This window comes from Trachurus japonicus, chromosome 1 (assembly GCF_045865225.1).
Source record: "Trachurus japonicus isolate A0001 chromosome 1, Traja_1.0".
Lineage (NCBI taxonomy): Eukaryota > Metazoa > Chordata > Actinopteri > Carangiformes > Carangidae > Trachurus > Trachurus japonicus.
In genome coordinates, this window is record NC_140907.1 from 38,161,474 (window position 1) to 38,179,432 (window position 17,959).

Sequence of the window (17,959 nt, forward strand, 5' to 3'; positions counted from 1 at the left end):
TTGGTGATAACGGGCGTACTGCCTGTAGTAACGGTAAAACCCGACCGGCTTGTTGAATCTCGGACCCAACACGGCCGGACTCACGAGCGTTAATTAATTAATTCTCAACCCGACCGCGGGTGAAAACAAAAAAGGAAAAAGAAAGCCAGCGGCAACACTGCTACTGCTGGTGCTACTTAGCCTGTAGCTACAGGCTGCGCATGTCGTTGCTCCGGAAACGCCCCCGGAGGTAATTGAAACTTCACAACTTTATTTGAGGCCAGAAAATAAACAGTGACATAATCGATTATGGCACGTTGCCGCATCGATGCTGAATCGTGCATGTCCCGCATTGCAATGCATCGCCGAATCGATTATTGTTGACACCCCTACTGAGGAGATACAGTTTGTTTCTTTACTGTTTATCAGAGGTGAAAGAATCTGAATCTGTGAAAACATGACATGTACGAGCTGCAGTGTGTGTGTGTCTGTGTATATATGTGTGTGTGTCTAAGTCTGTGTGTGTGTGTGTTACCAGGTCCTGGGACATCTCCTCGATCTTGGTGATGAGGTCGGTGAAGAACTCCGTCATGTCCTTCTGCTCCCCGGTGTTGAGCGGCTGCTTGTCCATGGTGTAGGTTTTACAGAACGGTCGGGGGTTGTAGGCCTTCCTCTCGCTCTCCTGGAGTCACCACGGCAACGAAAATGACAACAACAATGACAACATGTTCATCAACACACGTCCTGTTGTATCATTGACCTTTGATTCATTCATGGCTCAAGCTGTTGTTCAGATCAAAGTGCAGCAGCAGGAGGAGGAGAAGCGGTTAAACTCACCATGAGGTACGTGAACATCTTCTGCAGCTCCAGCAGCGTCGTCTTGTGTTTGATGTCCTCAGCGTACTGCACACACACACACACACACAGGTTGAGAAACTACACACAGCTGCTGCAGAAACTCAATTCTAAATAACTTTTACTGTTGCTTTATTAAAACATTCAAACAAGCTCATTGTGTGTAAAACTCTATAATTTCTAATAGAATATAATGATGAAGATACACCATGTTCATGAGAATGACCCATGTGAGGCTGAATTTTGTAATAAATTGTTACATAATGCACTGAATTATTACATTTAAGTGCAACACCTGCATTTACAACTGATGCGATATGTAACAACTTATTACAAAGTTTATTACACAATGCGGCGTTATTACATCATGAGGTAATATGTATTACATTATTACATAATGCTACGCTTCAAGCTCATTAAAATGTATATACATTTGTGTAAAACTATATAATTAGACAGATTATGATAAAATATACCATGTTATTGAGAATCAACCATGAATATAAATCCACAGGTGTGTGTGTGTTGGTCACCAACACTAATACAGGTGTTTATGGGGTGTGTGTGTGTGTTACCTTGGCGGTGAAGACGGCCTGCCGGGCCTCAGGGATCATGTAGAGCTGCTGGATGGTCGAGGCCAGGTAACACGTGGCTCCCAGGTTGGTCAGACCCACAAACCGACACTCGGCCCGGACGTCGTCATGGGGCCAGTAGTCCCACTTATAGGGAGCATGGGAGGCTGGGGGGAGGGGGAGGAAAATGAGGGGTTGGAGAGGAGGAGAAGAAGGAGGAGGAAAAAGAGGAGGTGGATTAAAAACAGGAAGATTGATGATGATATATGATGCGTTCAAGTTCTACTCTGAAGTCTGAGTTGTAATTTTAATCTTGAACACCTCGACATAAGAATTCAAGATGGCTGCCGCTCACGTCAACAGAAGCCAACACTCTGCGATTGTTTACTGTTTATTTTTATCTGTCTGGTCTCTGTGTCACATTAAAGTCAGGACATGTGGACGTTTCCCTTCACTGTCCAGGTGTGTTGTTCACATGTAACAGCCCGTTTGTTTTGATGCTCGGGTTGTTACATGTTTTTGTTTATAGTTTGTACATCCTTTTCAAAACATTTGAATTAATCATTGAATTATAAACATTTACAAGAATGAAATCGTTATATTTTCATTCCGTTATATTACCCGTCCATTTATCCAGACTTATGTTTTAATTTTTCACTTGGAAAACTCTCAACTCACAGATGACGTCATTCAGAGCTCTGATTTCCTACGTAACTCAAACGCACCATTAATCAGATGTGATTCTGTCATTTTATTTAGAACTGCAACAATTAATTGATTATTAAATGAATCATCAACTATTCTGATAATCTAATAATCAGTTTGAGGCGTTTTTTAAAGAAAAAAAGTCAAAATTCTCTGATTCCAGCTTCTTCAATGTGAATATTTCTGGTTTCTTTGTTCCTTTATGACAATAAACTGAGTCTCTCTTTGGTTTGTGGACAAAACAAGACATTTGAGGAAACACTGATTGATATTTTCAATATTTTTTAAACATTTTATTGACCAATCGATTAATCGTTTAAATAATTGACAGATTAATCGAAAATGAAAATAATTATTAGTTATAGCCTTAGTTTGATTTATTCTTAAGTAAAAAGACGTCGTCTCACCCGTTTTATTTCTTCCTTCTATGCTCTACTATATTCTCTTAGCACAGGCGATATCACAAGCATTGCACAGAAGTGGGAGAAAGATCTTGACACAGAGTATATTGAAGATGACTGGCAGGAGGCCATTAAAGTATTTAAATCTACCTTTACATGTAACAGACTGAGAGAGACACAATATAAAATACTACACCGTCTACACTTAACGCCATACATACTAAATAAGATGGACCGTCAGATTTCACCTTTGTGTAATAAGTGTCATAGAGAGGTTGGAACATACTACCATTATTTCTGGCAATGTAAATTGATAAAAAGATTTTGGGGTACAATCTCGCAGGAACTGAGTGGTATTTTTCAAGTAAAGATGAGGAAGGATCCTGGCCTTTTCATCCTCGGCCTTCCATCAAGGGAGGTGACTTTAACCCATTTGAAGTTCAAATTATGCGACAAATTATTATTATTGGCCAGAAAATGCATTTTAATTAACTGGATCACTGATAAACCACCTACTGTTACCCTATGGTATAGGGAAATATTCCGGGTCCTCCCCCATGAAAGACTTAGTGCAGTTGTGAAGGGTAATGAAAGGTCCTTTAATGAAATGTGGGCTCCTCTGCTTTACTACCTACCTGACGAATTGACTCAGCTAGTGAAGAGGGGCCAGTCTTCCTTACAATGGTCACGCCCACCTGAGATGAATCCTTAAGTGTCCTTGTTTGCAGTGTGGCATTTACACCCTACCATATTGTTTTGTTTTTAGTCTGTTTGATTTATCACTGCTTACTGCGTAGGATACTGATATGACTGTGACTACATTAATGGGTGAAATCTGTGTGTATGCGGAGCAATATGGGGAGGGGCACCTATATGTGCTGTGAGGGTGTATAGGGGGCGGTCAGCTGGAAGAATTGATGGATGGCAATACTGTATTTTGTTTTATTTTATTTTATTTTATCTATTTCTGTAACTGACATGATGGCAAATTGTATGTTCTGTGTCTTTGTTGAAAAACAATAAAAAATTTGTTCAAAAAAAAAAAAAAAAAAAAAGTAAAAAGACGTCTTGATGTTAAATCTATGTGTGTTTCTGTGTGTGTTTGTGTGTGTTGATGCTCACTCTGCATGTGCTGCGACATGACCCAGTTGTGCAGCAGCCGGTAGTTCTCCACCGAGCCCTTCACCGTCTCCACCAGCAGGTCGTAGGCGGCGGCGCGGGCGGCGTGCGACTTGCACTTGGGCTGCGCGCGGTCGGCCAGGCTGGGCAGCAGGAACAGCAGGTTGTGAACGTCGCGCAGGAACTCCTGGCCCTCGCGAGAGAACTTGTAGGGAGGCTTGTGTTTGAGCACGCTGGTGGCCAGACGCAGCAGCCCCGTCAGACCGTCGTCCTCGATCGTCCCGTCCTGCTGGTCCAGGATCTCACGGCTACAGGTCACACAGAGGTCACAGAGTCAAGGTCACGTAGGGAAATCTACAACTTTATCCACATTTTTTAACTTCTACAAAACTCAGAGCTTCATGGTTCTTTCTGATTTTGAACCCAAACCTGAATCCTCCTCCAGTCATCGTTCCAAACAGTAAACAACATTATGTTTCATTCTAACTGTTAAAAACTATGGGCAGTAACTTTTCATCATCATCATCATTTCAGCTTCAAGTCGTTCAGGATTCAGGCTTTAGTAGATTTCTCATTCAAAACAAGAAAGAAATAAAAAAAAACAAAAAGTGAAATTATTTCCTCAGAGCAGAGAAAATATGTGTGGCAGCCTGGGAAAACCCGTCGGAAGTCGCTGACGTTCTATTGTTTCTATTGAAGTACTATTTACACGATTTTGATATTTTGTGTGATTCTGGTACTTTGAACTCCCTACTACATCGTGGTGAATAAATATTTTAGGAAAACAAAACAGAAAGTACTTATTTTTATGTTTTTGTGGTGTATAAAGCGTTTCATTTCCAGCTGAGCTGCAGCAGCGCTAGAGGAGAGGAGGTCCGTTGTTATTGTAGAGGTACCATTCAAGGACCCTCGGAAAGCAGAGAATCCCGCGATTCAGATGCTTTTTTACAGCTCGGCTTTCTCATAAACGGTTCGGAAGTTATAATATGGTGTTGATGGGTTTTTTTTTTTGTTCAAGGTCACGTGGAAAATCTACAACTTTATCGACAATTTAACTTCTACAAAACTCAGAGCTTCATGGTTCTTTCTGATCACAGTGTGTTTTATTCTAACTGTTAAAAACTATGGGCAGTAACTTTTCATCACCGAACATTTAACCCTCAACTCATTCAGGATTCAGGCTTTAGTATTTTTTCATTCAAAACAAGAAAGAAAGAAAAAAAAACAAAAAGTGTGTGTGTCTGACCTCCTGATGCAGTCGGCCAGGTGGCGAGCCAGAGCGTCCAGGTCCAGCAGGGTGGTCTGCACCGGGCCGGCCAGCGACAGAGAGGGAGAGACCTTCTGTGAGTTCAAACAGACCAACGCTAGCAACAGCTCAATCAAACACCACAACAACAACAACACTGATATCAACACACAGGTAAGGCGGTGACATCATCATCATCATGTCTGTGTTTCCCACCTGGCTGGCGTCTTTGACGTGGATGTTGTCGATGAGTTTACAGAGCAGCCAGAAGTATTCTTTACAGCCGGTCCTGAGCAGAGGCTCCTCCTCGTAGTCCTCCACCTGCACACACACACACACACACACACACCACAGCGTCACTATGAGGTCACTACGAAGTTAAAGCCCCACATTCACCGGCTCTACTACTTCGTCTTTTATTTTGAAGGGTTGACCCATGAGACGAAGATCCAATGAAAAAAAGTAGAGCAGATTTCAGAATGAAACACTCCTTTTTACTGTATGGAGCTTTAACACAAACATCTACCTTTATTTTGAAGGAGCTTTAAAGCAGATATCAGTGGCACGGCCGTTTCGGCTAATGCTGTGTTCAAGGCAGGCTTTTGAAACCGTAAGTTACAGCTTCAAGTCACAACTACGACTTGGTAGCGTTCCAGGTAACCCGTAGCTCGTGTTTTTACCGTCCTGTTGTCTGTGAAAGTTCCCTATAACGGCCACTCGTAACTTCCGACCCGTGAACTCGTACCAGATCGAACTGGTATGACTTCACAGGAAGGAAAAACACAAAGTACGAGTTTCCTTGAACGCACCATGAGTTAGCAGCCCCCGCCCTTGTCAGGCATCAATTGGTCCTCGTGCTACGTCACCACATTCACGCGCATCCCTTGGCTGCACACACAGCCCACTGTATGGAGCTTTAACACAAACATCTACCTTTATTTTGAAGGAGCTTTAATACAAACATCTACCTTTATTCTGAAGGAGCTTTAACACAAACATCTACCTTTATTTTGAAGGAGCTTTAATACAAACATCTACCTTTATTTTGAAGGAGCTTTAACACAAACATCTACCTTTATTTTGAAGGAGCATTAACACAAACATCTACCTTTATTTTGAAGGAGCTTCAATACAAACATGTGTTGTGTCCCAGTGTCTCCAGCATTGGTCCCAGTACAGGGACAATGTCTCTCACAGAAACAAACTGGTTTCACTGTAGCAAAGCTCAAATTGAGTCAAATCATCGTCCCTGAGGACTTTTGACACAGAGTGTAGCTTGCAAACATTGTTTCTGAGTGTGTGTGTGTGTGTGTGTGTGTGTGTGTGTGTGTATGCGTGTGTGTGTCCCTCACCCTCAGTGGTTTCAGGGCTTGTGCATCAGGCAGGAACTTGAGCAGCGTGGAGGCGGCGAGCAGCAGGAAGGATCTGTTGATGGACTCTCCTCCCTCCAGACCCGACAGAGAGAGTTTGTAGAGGCCGTTACACGCCTCATGTCTCACGGCCGGCTGATGACAACAACGACACAACATTAGAACAAGATGATTGATCAACAGACAGAGTATCTAAAGCTACAGTTCACCAGTTGTTTTTAAACTTCATGTTTAATATTTTCATTATTCCATTATTCCTCGTCGTGTATCACATTAATGACCAGTATGTAGTCCACCTGCTCCTGTGCATCAAATCAAGTGCTCCCCGATCATAAAACAAAACATTGGAATGTGTGAACATTGGATCTAAGGACATTGGGAATGTGGACGTTGGGTCCAAGCACCTTGGAAGATGTAGATGTTGGGTCTAGGGATGTTGGGTCTAAGGACCTTAGCAGGTGTAGACGTTGGGTCTAAGGACGTTGGGTCTAAGGACCTTAGGAGGTGTAGACGTTGGGTCTAAGGACCTTGGAAGATGTAGATGTTGGGTCTAAAAACCTTAGGAGGTATAGACGTTGGGTCTAAGGACCTTAGGAGGTATAGACGTTGGGTCTAAGGACCTTGGAAGATGTAGATGTTGGGTCTAAAAACCTTAGGAGGTATAGACGTTGGGTCTAAGGACCTTAGGAGGTGTAGACGTTGGGTCTAAGGACCTTAGGAGGTTTAGACGTTGGGTCTAAGAACCTTAGGAGGTGTAGATGTTGGGTGTAAGGACCTTGGAAGATGTAGACATTGGGTCTAAGCACCTTAGGAGGTGTAGACGTTGGGTCTAAGGACCTTAGGAGGTATAGACGTTGGGTCTAATTACCTTGGAAGATGTAGATGTTGGGTCGAAGGACGTTGGGTCTAAGGACCTTATGAGGTGTCGACGTTGGGTCTAAGAAGGTCCTTAGACCCAACGTCGACACCTCATAAGGAAGATGTAGATGTTGGGTCTAAGGACGTTGAGAGGTGTGGACGTTGGGTCTAAGGACCTTAGGAGGTATAGAAGTTGGGTCTAAGGACCTTAGGAGGTATAGATGTTGGGTCTAAGGACATTAGGAGGTATAGACGTTGGGTCTAAGGACCTTGGAAAATGTAGATGTTGGGTCTAAGGACGTTGAGAGGTGTGGACGATGGTCTAAGGACCTTAGGAGGTATAGACGTTGGGTCTAAGGACGTTGAGAGGTGTGGACGATGGGTCTAAGGACGTTGAGAGGTGTGGACGATGGGTCTAAGGACGTTGAGAGGTGTGGACGTTGGGTCTAAGGACCTTAGGAGGTATAGAAGTTGGGTCTAAGGACCTTAGGAGGTATAGAAGTTGGGTCTAAGGACCTTAGGAGGTATAGAAGTTGGGTCTAAGGACCTTGGAAGATGTAGATGTTGGGTCTAAGGACCTTAGGAGGTGTAGACGTTGGGTCTAAGCACCTTGGAAGATGTAGATGTTGGGTCTAAGGACCTTAGGAGGTAAAGACGTTGGCTCTAAGGACGTTGGGTCTAAGGACCTTGGAAGATGTCGATGTTGGGTCTAAGGACCTCAAAAGGTATAGACGTTGGGTCTATGGACACTGGGTCTAAGGACCTTAGGAGGTAAGGACGTTGGGTCTAAGGACCTTAGGAGGTGTAGACATTGGGTCTAAGGACGATGGGAGGTGTGGACATTGGGTTTATGGACGTTGGAATGTGTGGACATTGGGTCTAAGGACGTTGGAGCGTGTAGATGTTGGGACATGTGTGTGTCAGGACATTGGGATGATCGGTGGTATGGACATGTGGACGTTGGGTCTAAGGACATTGAGACGTATGGACATTGGGACATGTGGACATCAGGACGTTGCGATGCTCAGCTGATGGACATGTTGACTTTGGGATGTGTGGACGTACTGACCTCTGGCACCAGCAGCGTGAGCTTCCTGAGCCAGTCGTGCAGGTGGTCGCTGTCGGCCAGACTGGACTTGACGGTGGAGGAGCAGTGAGCCCAGCTGACCAGCAGCCACATGGAGTAGTGAGTCACTGCAGAGACACACAGAGAGAGACAGAGACACACTCACTCAGCGTCTGTTTGTCCATCTGGTCACACACGTTTATATCTATAGATTCATGTCTTAATGTCTCACCTTCGTGCCTGGACCGGTGGTCGGACTGAGCCTTCAGAACCCTGCACAACAAACACACACATGGATGTTACTGTTGGACACATGGACTTTGTAAAAGAGTTGTTTCTGTTGTAGATGTAGCTGTGTGTGATGTGCGACCTGTGTGCGAGGTTGTCGTAGGTGTAGGCCACGTTGATGAGCCGCTGGATGAGGTTGGTTCCCTGGACCAGGCTGAGGAACACCTGCAGACACACAGCAGAGCGTCATGGTTCATCTCTGCTGCTGAAGCTGCTCAGACACGCGGTGGCAGCAGCAGCAGCAGCAGCAGCAGGAGGAGGAAGAGGACGGAGGTTTACCTCAGTGAGCCGGGGGATGTGCAGGCCTTTCCCGTGGTCCACCGTCGACTTGCGGGACTTTCCGGGCCACGCCCGTTTCCTCTGGCTGTCGGCGAGGCCGGACCAGGAGAAGACGTCGTGGTAGGCCAGGTCCAGGTCTGCAGGGTCCACGGCGAACTGACAGATGAGCTTCAGCAGGCAGGCCAGGCAGTCCAGCAGCCACTGCACACACACAACACACACTCAGTGAAGCAGCACACACACGTGTACTGTATATACTAACGACTGACTAGATAACTACCTAACAAACTAATAAAACAAGCTAACAAACTAACGACTGACTAGATAACCAACTAATAAAACTAACTAACTGATGACTGACTGACTGACTAGATAACTAACTAATAAAACTAACTGATGACTGACTAGATAACAACCTAACTAACTAATAAAACTACCTACCTAACTAATGACTGACTGACAAGATAACTGACTAACGACTGATTGGATAACTACCTAACTAACTAATACAACAAACTAATGACTAACTAGATAACCAACAAATAAAACTAACTAACTGATGACTGACTGACTAGATAACTAACTAACAACTGACTAGATAACTAACTAATAAAACTAACTGATGACGGACTGACTAGATAACTAACAAACTAACGACTAACTAGATAACCAACTAATAAAACTAACTGATGACTGACTAGATAACTACATAACAAACTAATAAAACGACCTAACTAACTAGCGACTGACTAGATAACTACCTAACTAACACATACAAACTAATGACTAACTAGATAACCAACAAATAAAACTAACTGACTGACTGACTAGATAACTAACAACTGACTAGATAACTAACTAATAAAAGTAACGAACAACTGACTAGATAACTAATAAACTACTAGTAATGACTGACATGATAACAAACTGACTCGATAACCAACTACCTGACAGACAAACTAACTGACAGACTAGGTAGCTAGTTAACCAACTGACTGACTGACTAGGTAGCTAGTTAACTAACTAACTAACTGACTAGCTGTCAGGCTCAGACAGGACCTCGTGTACTCACCACAGTCCAGGACTCCTGGTCTTTGGGCTCCAGGATCCCAGAGTTGAAGATCTCCAGGAGCAGCTGGAGGCCTCCAGAGGAGACGAACTGCAGGAGCAGGAGCAGGAGGAGGAGTCAGGAAACCAGTCCGAGGCCCAGTAGGGTGTCATGGTGTGTGATTGTGTGTGTGTGTCTCACCTTGCAGCTCCAGGTGTTCTTGCTGTTTTCAATCTGATCCTCACTGGAGTCGTCTGAGTCTGGATACAGGTCACTGTAGCTGCCCTGAACACACACACAGTGGACACATGTGGTTTCAGTAACTGCTCTATAACTGATATGAATCTATAATATAATGGATCAGGGGCTGTTTCTCACGGTGGACTCTCTGTGGATGCGTCTGTTGGGTTTTCCCAGAGCTTCGATGATCTCCAGAGCGTAGAGCAGCTTGTGAGGACTTTTAATCCTCAGCAGCTCCTTCCAGCACAGGCCCTCTCCGTTCTACACACACACAAACACACAATTACTCAATTATTCAGTGTGTCATGGTTTAAAAACAAAACAAAATAAAGTACAGAAAGTCAATCTATTTCCTCTGGCAGTTAAATATCTTGGGCCACTTGTTTACTGAGCGTGTGGACTCACCGTGTCGTCACAGATGTTCTGGAAAGCCTGCAGCATCTTGGGACATGTGGGCAGAAGCATCAGCAGCTCCCAAACCCGACGGGACAAGTTCTCAGCGTGGAGGTGGAGCTCCTCGCAGCGGGCAGTCTGCATGGACACAACCAACAAACCAATTGATCAATCAATCAATCAATAAGACAGACAGGGAAAATGTTCTGAACACAGCACAGGGAGGTAAAATAAAGAATAAAAACAGTCTAAACCACAAACATGGAACATCAAAGACTAGGGCTGTCACTTTTTAGAAAAATTTGGTTCGAACGAATATCGAATGACCCGTAATTCGATAAATTTGAATGGAGCATTTTATTGAGCACTTGAGGTAAGAAAATTAAGACCTGTCTAAAATGATTTAAGACTTGAACATAAATTGGTACAAAGACTTGGTACTCAAATTTACCAGACAGAGTTGTTTTAGAGGTAAATTCATGCAAAACTGCTGATGCACGTTGCCTTCAGGGACAGTTTTTCATCATCAGTCTCTGTATTTCCCTCTAAAACAACTCTGTGTGGTAACGTTGTGTTATTATCTCATAGTGTGGTGAATGTGCAGCTCACAACTTGTCCACCAGAGCGTTGTGGAGTTGTTGGATTGTGTATTTGATGAGTTTGATGAGGGAAACCAAGAAATCCCATAATGAGCCTCCGTAGCGTAGCTCTGAGCAGCTCACGGCTCTGCTCCGCCGTTCTAAAAACAGCTTGCACCGACAATTAAAGGTAACGAACCTACTGCTATAATGACTATAGGGATTACGGCAATGGGCCAATTTGTCAAAATGTTGAACTATCCCTTTTTAAGACCCCACAGAAACTGCATAATCACTCCAACTTTCTACATCCATCCTCTCCTATGTCCTTGAATGTCTAATGCTGTGAGTAATGTGTGTGATGTTAATGTGTCTTTCCAGATAAAAAGGTAATAACACAACAGTGTGGTGATATAAAGTTGGTTCATGTGTCTGCAGCTCGTCACCACCGACCTCGGGGCTCTCGTGGATCTTCTCGGTGTGGGGGCCGGGCGGCTTGAAGCAGGCGAGCAGCTCCAGCAGGTCGAACAGCGTGGTGAGGTGCGGCTCCTGCAGCAGCAGCAGCATGGGGATGTGCTCCTTCTGGGGGGGGGGCAGGCAGGAGGCCGGCAGCTGGATGCCCTCCCCCTTCCTCTCCCTGCGCGGAGCTCCCAGAGACACAAACACCATCTGGGAGAGGAAACACACACACAGAGAGAGAGAGAGAGGGAGAGACAACAAGGTGGTCAACAACGGCATACACTGATTCATCCCCTGTCCCATTCATGCTTTGGAAAAGTCTTCTTTTCTTTATTCTTTTTTTAAATTTCTTTCTTCAGTTCATCCATCTCATATATATACACAAACCCACACACACTAAAAAACAGAACAAAAAAAAAACACATAAAGGACAATGCATACCTTCTCATGTGTACATATAATGGGTAATGCTATTACTGGTAATCAAGTCAGCAATAATAACCTAATACAAGTATCCAGTGGGTAATAGAAAGTAACTAAGAATATTTAATAATAGTAAAAGTAATAATAATGATAAAGGGAAAAAAAACAAAAAAAAACCACGAACAGCTATTACACCATATTTAAAGTAAACTAACTTATTATCGATCAGCAAATTGTTAAAAATAAATAATAACATAAAAAAAAATAAAAAGGTTAAAAAAAAAAAATAGGAGAAACAAAAAGCAGCTGATCTTTTCTAAAATGGTACCTTATTTTTTTAATCAGTTTGTTTCTATGTTTATTCCTCTCTCTCATTCTCTCTCCCAGAAATCTGATTTAAAGATGTGCCGTCTATGGCTCTAACTTATGAAACAATCTCTTAAATGCTAAGAAATTATGACAAATTTATCATAGAACAGCACAAACATGTTTTTTTTTTGGAAACGAAAACCTTAGAAGGGTCTGAAAAAGTCAAATAGAGCTCTGGTAGCTGTGATAAATCATTTTCAAGGACATTTTTTTTTCTCATTTTCCATGTGTTTTCCAGATTTTACAGGAAGTGTGGAGGCGAGCGGCGGGAGGGGAGCGGGGCCTCACCTGCATGTCCTTGAAGCCGAGCTCGTGCAGCGTCTTCTCGTCGTAGTCAGTGGTGAGCTCGTGGCCGGAGGAGATCATCCTGACGGGGCCCATCAGACCTCCTGCAGGACACACACATGTTACTAAAGCCGTTTTCCCACTAAAATTAGCCACTAAATCGGCCTTTGGCTCCTTTCCCTGGCTCTGTCTGACCCCATAAACCAGTCGCTCCGCTGATTGATAGAAGCTTATCACCAACGCAGAGTGTGCATTTTACCGTTATGTTCTTGTCCTTTTCGCTGGTGAATTGAAACGCACGCGCACACACACACACACACACACAGGCAACGTAGGTCAGCAGGACACAGACGCATCACAGCGCTGCGCCTCGGCTGACACATCCGCAGGTTGCACAGTAGTCTACTGTCTGACAAAAAGCAGGCTGCAGTCGGGATTTTCCTTTCCTTATCCGGCGAAAAGTAACGGATTACTTTAAAAAAAAACAACTAAGTTACTGATTGCTCAACTCACGAAACTAACGCGTTACATTACACGAAAAAAGTATGCGTTACCCACAACACTGGCCGATCGGAGCCGAGCCGATGGAAGGAGATTTTAACCCGCGTTGCTTGCCGAGTCGTTTGACCCGCATCAACGCAGCTCGGTGCCTTTCCCACTGCTACCAAAAGCCGATTGTTAGCGGGTTTAAACGGGTTTTTTGGCCAGTGGGAAAGGGGTACATGACAACAACAACAGCTCTACCTGGGAAGTCTGTCTGCTGTCTGCTGCTCTGACCGAACTCCTGCAGCTGGGCCTGTTGGTTCATCTGCTCCTTCTGCAGGTTCTCGTACCAGTGGGTCACCTCGGCCCGCAGGTCGGCCACCTGGTCGCTAGGATACATCTCAATGGTCATCTGCAGGAAATAATAATAAAAACATCAGTCTGGGTTTGAGCTGAAAGTTTCATTCAAACTAAATGAATAAGAGAAATCAGAGTGGAGACTGGTTGAAACTCTGCTGCCCCCCGGTGGCCGGGAAGGGAAACAACAACAACAAACCTTCACCATTTTTGTTTATTTCTTTGTTTACACCATCAGAAACATTTAGAAGTCATCATAAATCTAAATGACATCATTTTAAACAAAGTGACGTCTACCTGCTTTATTTAAACCAATCAGAAAACACTTGACAGTTTGTCATTTAGCCTCATTATGGAATAAAACTTTTTAAAATAACACTTGTCTTTGCCTGAAACATTTTTAATGAACATATATCATTATTTTTGTAGTTAATTTATCATCTGTTACAATAATTGTTGTTCATATTATTATATTTAAGGTTGGATGATACATTTGAAATTGATATCTAAACATTATTGCCAATAGGAAGTGAGATTGAACCATTTTTGTGAGTTTGTTCTTTTTAATTCTCACAAAATTGAATCCGTTCTTGCAGAATTTTTTGTTTTTTCTCTCAAATTGCGACTTATAATGTGTGACATTTTGTATGTGTACCTTGTCGGGCAGCCCGGCCGGCTGACACACGATCCTGAGCGGCAGCGACTGCTTGTCGCTCAGAGCCTTCAGGTGGCTGCTGATCCCCGTGCCCTCGATCTGCCACTGCCTCAGGTGGTAGGCGAACCTGAACACACAGGAACCAATCACACACACACGCTCAGGACTGACTCTGTGTGTGTGTTTATGTGTGTGTTAATGTGTGTTAATGTGTGTACCTGCGTCTGAAGGCCTCCAGGTGAGTCTTGAGCATGAGCAGCCCCCTCTCGATGCTGGTCAGGCTGGAGTGAGCGTCCTGCTCCAGGTTGGCCGACGCCATCAGGAGACTCTCCATGCACTTCCTGATGAACTCCTGCTCCTTCTCCAGACCCGTCTTCCCCGCTGCACACACACACACACACACACACAGTCAGACATTAGAAATGATCAAAAGTCACAAAAAAATTCTTAAATTTTAGAGAAAAACAAAAAAATCAGCAAGAAAGGGTCCAGTTTTATAAGAATTTATGAGAACTAACTCACAAAAACAGTGAATAATTGACAATATTGTAACAATCTGATTTAAACATGAGTCAGTGGTCTGATGCTCCTCGGTGTCAGGTGGTGTAACTGGTATTTATTCATACACATCTGACTTTATACAGGAAAAAAAATGTATCTGGACACGACTGTGACGTAAATGTGATTCACTTGCAGAGCAGCAGCAGCTTCATGACAGATCTGACATCAGCTGTCACAGATTATTTAGACGTAATCTGGTGTTTTGTTTTGCAAGGTTATATTATCTATGTCAACTTCATGTTTTCAAAATAAAGTAGATATTTTCATCAGTACAGTTAAAGCAGATAACAGCGGCACGGCCGTTTCAGCTAATGCTGTGTTCAAGGCAGGCTTTTGAAACCGTAAGTTACAGCTTCAAGTCACAACTACGACTTGGTAGCGTTCCAGGTAACCCGTAGCTCGTGTTTTTACCGTCCTGTTGTCTGTGAAAGTTCCCTATAACGGCCACTCGTAACTTCCGACCCGTGAACTCGTACCAGATCGAACTGGTATGACTTCACAGGAAGGAAAAACACAAAGTACGAGTTTCCTTGAACGCACCATGAGTTAGCAGCCCCCGCCCTTGTCAGGCATCAATTGGTCCTCGTGCTACGTCACCACATTCACGCGCATCCCTTGGCTGCACACACAGCCCTTCATGCCGTTCTCTCCCCTCATTGGATAACACTTGTATCCCACAAGGAAAATTTTCTCCTCGGGTTACAGCAGAGCAGAGTGACGGAGAGACTCGTGTTTAGGCTGAAATACTTCATGTAAGTGATTGCTGACGGAAAATAGGACTATTTAGGACTTATATTAACAAAAACATTCCACTGATATCTGCTTTAAAATCCAGTGTAAGATGGATCAAATATTTAATATTGATCATTCATTTTCAGGAGAATTCAGTCTGACTTTTGTTTTTTAAAAAAAAGGTGCAAATTGTAATTTTACATGAGATAAAACCAACATGAATACAACATGTACATTTTAACAGATCTGATGCTTTTATAACTATTTAAATCCAGATGTTTCTGAATGACTCATCTTGCCAACACTTATTTGTCACTGATGCATATTAATGTTTATAATAAGTCAATTATGAAAATCTCCTTCATTAAAACTCTAAACTCATCATCTGCAGCAGCTTTGTGGTTTTCCACTATAGGGCACATGTGCTAAAAATCACAGAATCAATGAAGAACTTGTCATGTAATTGTCATGGTCTGTATGTTTTTCTATGATCTCTGCCTCAGGACAACGGATTAAATTTAGCAACTGTGCTAAAAGACATATTTATATTGATGCTTCTCGCTGATATGTTGATTAATGGGCATTGTCTGAATCAAATAAATACATTTAAAAAAAAACCAAAAAAACTTGAAACTCATCAGCAGCAGCAGCTTTTATTTTGAAAGAGCAGAGACAGGAAGTGTGGGGGCACTGACCGTTGATGTAGTAGGAGTTGATGTACTGGATGGCGGCTCGGCTGATGTCGGCCGACTGGGCTCTGAGGGCGATGCCCCACAGCTGGTCCATGCCGCACAGCTGGAGGGACACACACACACACACACACACAGAGACACACACACACACACACACACACACACACACACACACACACACACACACGGACAGAGAAACACACACACACAGAGAGAGTCAACATCTGTCTGATCTGACTGGAGACGAGACGAGATCTGTCAGCCGTCATGAGTCTGTGTTGGTTTGAAGGAGGTGAGGGTGTGTGTGTGTGTGTGTGTGTGTGTGTGTGTGTGTGTGTGTGTGTGTGTGTGTGTGTGTGAGGGGGCGGGGCCTGTACCTCACAGCTGGAGGCGTTGTCCAGGGCGCTGGTGGCCAGACGAGCCAGGTTACAGAGGTGCTGGAACAGGTTCAAACCGGTCATACTGATGGTCTCTGGCTTCAGCTGAGGCATCTGCACACACACACACACACACACACACACACACACACACACACAGTGTAATGTTACAGACACACACGATTTTATGGGATGTCGCTGTTAAAAGTCTGTTCTTCATTCACAGAAAGAGTCAGCTACACACTCTGTACCGTTTCCACACAATCAGGTTATTTTAATAAAACTGAGGCGAGTCACACTAGTAGAGCTGCAACTATTCATTGATTAATCAAACAATAATCAATTATTAAATGAATCATCAACTATTTTAATAATCTAATAATCAGTTTGAGTAGTTTTTAAGAAAAAAAAAGTCAAAATTCTCTGATTCCAGCTTCTTCAATGTGAATATTTCTGGTTTCTTTGTTCCTTTATGACAATAAACTGAGTCTCTCTTTGGTTTGTGGACAAAACAAGACATTTGAGGACGATGTCGTCTGGTGGTTTGAGAAACACTGATTGATGTTTTTAACATTTTATTGACCAAACAACTAATCGATTAATTGTTTAAATAACTGACAGATTAATGGATAATGAAAATAATTGTTAGTTTGCAGCTCTACACACTATAACATGTTCCTGTGAATAACCTAACAATAGTTCCTTCTGTTGACTCATTCACAAAAAAATGGAAACACCTGTAAAAAAAACAGTTGTATTGTAATTGTGTGTGTTCCTCTGTGTGTGTGTGTGTGTGTGTGTGTGTGTGTGTGTGTGTGTGTGTGTGTGTGTGTGTTGGTCACCTTCTCCAGGAACAGGTGCTTGTACGTCTCCATGCCCATTGCATGCTGGTCCTTGCTGCGGACCTGGTTGAGGAACCAGTGCAGAGCGTCGTCGTAGCACTCGGAGTCTTCCACCAGACAGTGCCACAGGATGTCCACCTGCTCCAGGCTCAGCCCTACACACACACACACACACACACACACACACACACACACACAGGAGGTCAGCTCAGTGGAAACACACACACTCGTCCTCCACAGCTTTGATCATCTTCAATCAATTACAAGGTGATTAGAGGTTACAGGTCTCTGCTGATCAGATGTTTCATTCACAACTCTGTCTCTGAAATCTGCTGGACGGACTGAGTGAAACTGACTCATGCTGTGTGATAATACGATATACTATATATTTGAGTGGGACACTCTGACCAATGGGGCATGGGACAGAAAGTTGAGATTAAAGCAGAAGTAAGTGATATATTTGTGTTAATATAAGTCTTAAATAGTTGTATCTTCCGACAGCAATCACTTCTATAGAGTGTTTGGACTGAAACACGGGTCTGTCAGTCACTCTGCTCTGCTCTGAGCCCAGGAGAAAACTTTCCTTGTATCCTACAGTTTTTATCCAATGAGGAGAGAGAACGGCATAAAGGGCTGTGTGTGCAGCCAAGGGACGCCGTGAATGTGGTGACGTAGGGACGAGGACTGTTATGGTGCGTTCAAGGAAACTCGTATTTTTCCAACCGTG

At 43.5% G+C, this 17,959-nt stretch overlaps 1 protein-coding gene across 1 annotated transcript in view; it reads right to left on the reverse strand.

The window, feature by feature from the left end:
- Positions 1-17,959, reverse strand: part of usp34 (ubiquitin specific peptidase 34) — a 91,286-nt gene that overhangs the window by 32,456 nt on the left and 40,871 nt on the right. Inside the window, 23 exon segments of the mRNA XM_085787507.1 lie at positions 515-661; positions 817-882; positions 1,410-1,573; positions 3,635-3,939; positions 4,878-4,972; positions 5,094-5,198; positions 6,230-6,382; positions 8,175-8,299; positions 8,404-8,444; positions 8,542-8,624; positions 8,739-8,939; positions 9,811-9,897; positions 9,988-10,071; positions 10,165-10,287; positions 10,432-10,557; positions 11,451-11,666; positions 12,537-12,637; positions 13,278-13,428; positions 14,029-14,155; positions 14,247-14,409; positions 16,017-16,116; positions 16,391-16,504; positions 17,233-17,387. Coding sequence (XP_085643633.1) covers positions 515-661; positions 817-882; positions 1,410-1,573; positions 3,635-3,939; positions 4,878-4,972; positions 5,094-5,198; positions 6,230-6,382; positions 8,175-8,299; positions 8,404-8,444; positions 8,542-8,624; positions 8,739-8,939; positions 9,811-9,897; positions 9,988-10,071; positions 10,165-10,287; positions 10,432-10,557; positions 11,451-11,666; positions 12,537-12,637; positions 13,278-13,428; positions 14,029-14,155; positions 14,247-14,409; positions 16,017-16,116; positions 16,391-16,504; positions 17,233-17,387 — 3,032 coding nt within the window.